The 3,265-nt window shown below is 45.7% G+C and overlaps 1 protein-coding gene across 1 annotated transcript in view; it reads right to left on the minus strand.

The window, feature by feature from the left end:
* The window catches only part of CDK15 (cyclin dependent kinase 15), a 98,484-nt gene that overhangs the window by 71,720 nt on the left and 23,499 nt on the right, over nt 1-3,265 (minus strand). Inside the window, exons 6-7 of the mRNA XM_019523512.1 lie at nt 1,770-1,832; nt 447-570 (exon numbers count right to left, since the gene is read on the minus strand). Of these exons, the coding sequence (XP_019379057.1) occupies nt 447-570; nt 1,770-1,832 (187 nt within the window). The remainder of the gene's footprint in view (nt 1-446; nt 571-1,769; nt 1,833-3,265) is intronic.

Here is a 3,265-nt window from a genome sequence, read left to right on the forward strand (position 1 = left end):
CTATATGTACTATTTCATGTAGAGTGGCTCTGATTCTCATCTCTGTTGAACAGATTTTGTGCTGTGGCAGTAGCATAATTAGGGGCTGGGGGGCAGTGATTGGAGCAGCAGCCCTGGGAGCCACCTTCAGTGGGTGGTGCAAAAACAGTCACTGCCACAATTGGCACAGCAGGAGCTAGCACTGCCCCATTAATTAGCAGCTGCCTTGAACATGGATCTGCTCTGCTACGCCTCTGCACTATGGTGATTGCATTGACTTAAATGCAGTTATTCCCAATGACTACCAGCATGAGGGAGAGGAAAACTAGGTCTACAGATTAACCACAGTAATACTTCTGTAAAAGTGCAGTGGAAAAGGCTATGCTCACATGCCTTAGGCGGCTTTGGATGTATTAATGTGTGAAAGCCTGGCTCTTAGCAGGTGCACTAACCAGGCAGTGACTCACCAAAGTCAGCTAATTTGAGCTCACCAAGGCAACTGATGAGCAAGTTTGGAGGTTTCAGATCACGGTGAAGAATGAGTTGGTTGTGGATGTAAGCCAGGCCTCGTAAAAGCTGGAACATAAAAATCTAGAAAAAAACCCAAAAATAACCCGAAAGAGATTTGTATGATTTTGCATTGTTGTATAAACTTTGAGTGCCAGAGAAGCAGAACTAAAATGAGGGAGAAAACAGTAAAAATTGTGGAAACTAGTTGAGCAACTGCATGGACTGAGGGGAGAATTGTAATAATATTCAGCTCCCCCATTCTCCATGTCTCTTTGAGCATATTATGCTTTAATGATAAAGGAGCCATCATTTCAGATCTTTAGATCCTAAATGACCATTTCAAAAGCCTCACTTCCTTTTCGAATTTAACTATTCATGTCAAGAGCAAAGTTAGCACACTGTAAAGCACAGACTCAGGACCCGGGATGTCAAACATTCACACCCTGGTGTTAGTCAACAGGGGATTAAAAAAAGGAGGAAAGAATGCAGACCCTGGGCTAGTCTACCCCAGGAAGACTGTGCCAGTATAGCTAGCTATAGGAATAAATCTCTTAGGGGAAACACAGCTCAAATTGGAGGAGGGAATTCATTTGCTGGAATAATTAAATCAACTCAGCAAAAAGAACTTTTGCTAGTCAAAGTTAAAGGTTTGTGGGGAACAACATCATTTTGTTAGGGTAGAGGTGTGATTTTTCTTTCATACTCATAACTAGGGCTTGGTTTAAATTGCAGGCCCAGCTTGCTAATATCATAGCCTGATCATGGCGGGGGCCATCATTTTCATACCCAGATCAAGGGGCTGTTTGCTCTGATGGCTGCTGCAGGCTGGAAGTATTCCTTAGCCAGCAGCAAAAGCCTAGCAGCCCAGGGGAGAGGGGAAGGGGTTGAAAAACAGACAGGGGAAGAGAGAGCTTGGGGATGGGTAGCAGAGGGGTTGTTTGCTCCTTGGGTGGAAAAACTGGAGGGGTAGGGTGGGAGCTCCTGGGGGGTGCCGTGGCAGACAGCCTTGTCACTGGGTATGGGAGGGGCTGTGTGTTCTCTCCCTCAATCCAGTTTTCCAAACCAGAGGACCAGCCTATCTCCTTCCTGGTGCCTTTAATTGAAAGATGGGTTGAATCTTGACAAAACAAATTGTTTGTCAGAAGTTTGGGTTAAATACACATTAGTAAAACGCTTAAGACATTTTGAGCATTGCAACAATTTACTATGATCTGACATTATGGAATATAAATATATATTTTGGGGCTTTAAGGTATATTAGTTTGTTTTTTTTAATTTACCATAACATTGTGAGGATGAAGTCCTCCTGGATGTTGGGCCATATATTGTGCCAGGTCTGTGTGCTAAATAAAGAGAATAAAGAGAAAGGCCTTAAAACAAAGCTGTGCAAGTATCTATGGAAGACTAACTAGGAACATGCTAAGAATCGAGAGACATCTTAGTTACTGGTGACTGGTGTGTAGTATTCAATACAAGCTGGAAAGTTCATATTTAATTTCATCCTGGTAAGAAATGTATTGTTAAAACCTTATTAGTATATAGGCTTACGGCCCTTCAATGCAAATGTGATAGGTGGCTGGGACTGGAAGTCCCATCCCCTTCACCCTGCCCCTTTCCCCTTATATGGTGTGTGACGTCACTAGCCCCACCCCCAACCCATCACATGGTGTGTGACATCAGCAGCTCCGCCCCCACCCCCAGTCACATGGTGTGCGATGCCACCACCACATGGTCCATGACATCAGAAGGACAGCTCATGCAGACCCCAAAGCCCAACCCCACATGCTACAAGACCCACCCTAGACCACGTGGTACAGTTATGACCTATCAGGTCCCAGACTGCTCTAGCCCCTGGAGCACAGGCATGGCCTATGAGGTGGCAGTGGGGTGGTGTGACCCCTCTAACAACCCGCCCCACCACTCCCGACCAATTGCTGGGGGTTTCAGAGGCCTCGGACCTCCCAAGAATGATGCTGAACCAATTGGAATGAGTAGAGGGGGTGGGATTTAGGCTGCAACCCCACCAGATCTGTCTGCTTTCCCAAACGACCCCTCTGTTTATCTGAGACCATGCTAAGGCAAGCAGGGGCAGATATGGATTCTTTCACAGTGCCTGTAGGCCCACTCACCACAACCCCAAGACAGCCTCATAGAAAGCATTACCATAGAAATCGTTTTGAGGAGGAGGCCAGGCTCCTAGCCCAAAGACTCTTTGAGATGCCTGAACCTGTTCAGGAAGACCCAATGAACAGGCAAATGGAGGAGGCCCAGGCCCCCGAAGCAGATGCTGAGAATTTAGAAGATGGTATCTTTGTGCCAGAGCCTGCATGTGAAGTACAGGTCATCACAGAGGAGAGACCGGTAAAAGACTTGGGGCATGGTTGTGGGGGCACTGGATCTGCTGAAGCTGGATTGTGAGGGTAGTGGTGTGGGTTCACTTCATAGTACATGTGTGTTTGGAAGTAGCTAAGGACTGATTAAACAGTAGCTAACTAAGTCCTTTATTTGTAGTCCTTTGCAGTTAGATGAAGCCTTTTTAATGACCCCAGACAGCCTACTCACCAGTACGCCAGAAGGAAACGTATGCTTCTGCAGAGAACAGAGATCAAATGAGGCTGAAGAGTTCAGAAGACAATTAGGCATTGAATCATCAGGTCCTGTTTCAAATCAAGAACGTAAAATCTTCATGAAGTCTCTTGTGCACATTTCCTTTTATGGCATAATGAAATACTGTTTGAGGAAGAGACTTTTTGATCAATGCTGGGGGTGCACATAT

The sequence above is a fragment of the Gavialis gangeticus genome, unplaced genomic scaffold (genome assembly GCF_001723915.1).
Source record: "Gavialis gangeticus isolate Ggan-Ray unplaced genomic scaffold, GavGan_comp1, whole genome shotgun sequence".
Lineage (NCBI taxonomy): Eukaryota > Metazoa > Chordata > Crocodylia > Gavialidae > Gavialis > Gavialis gangeticus.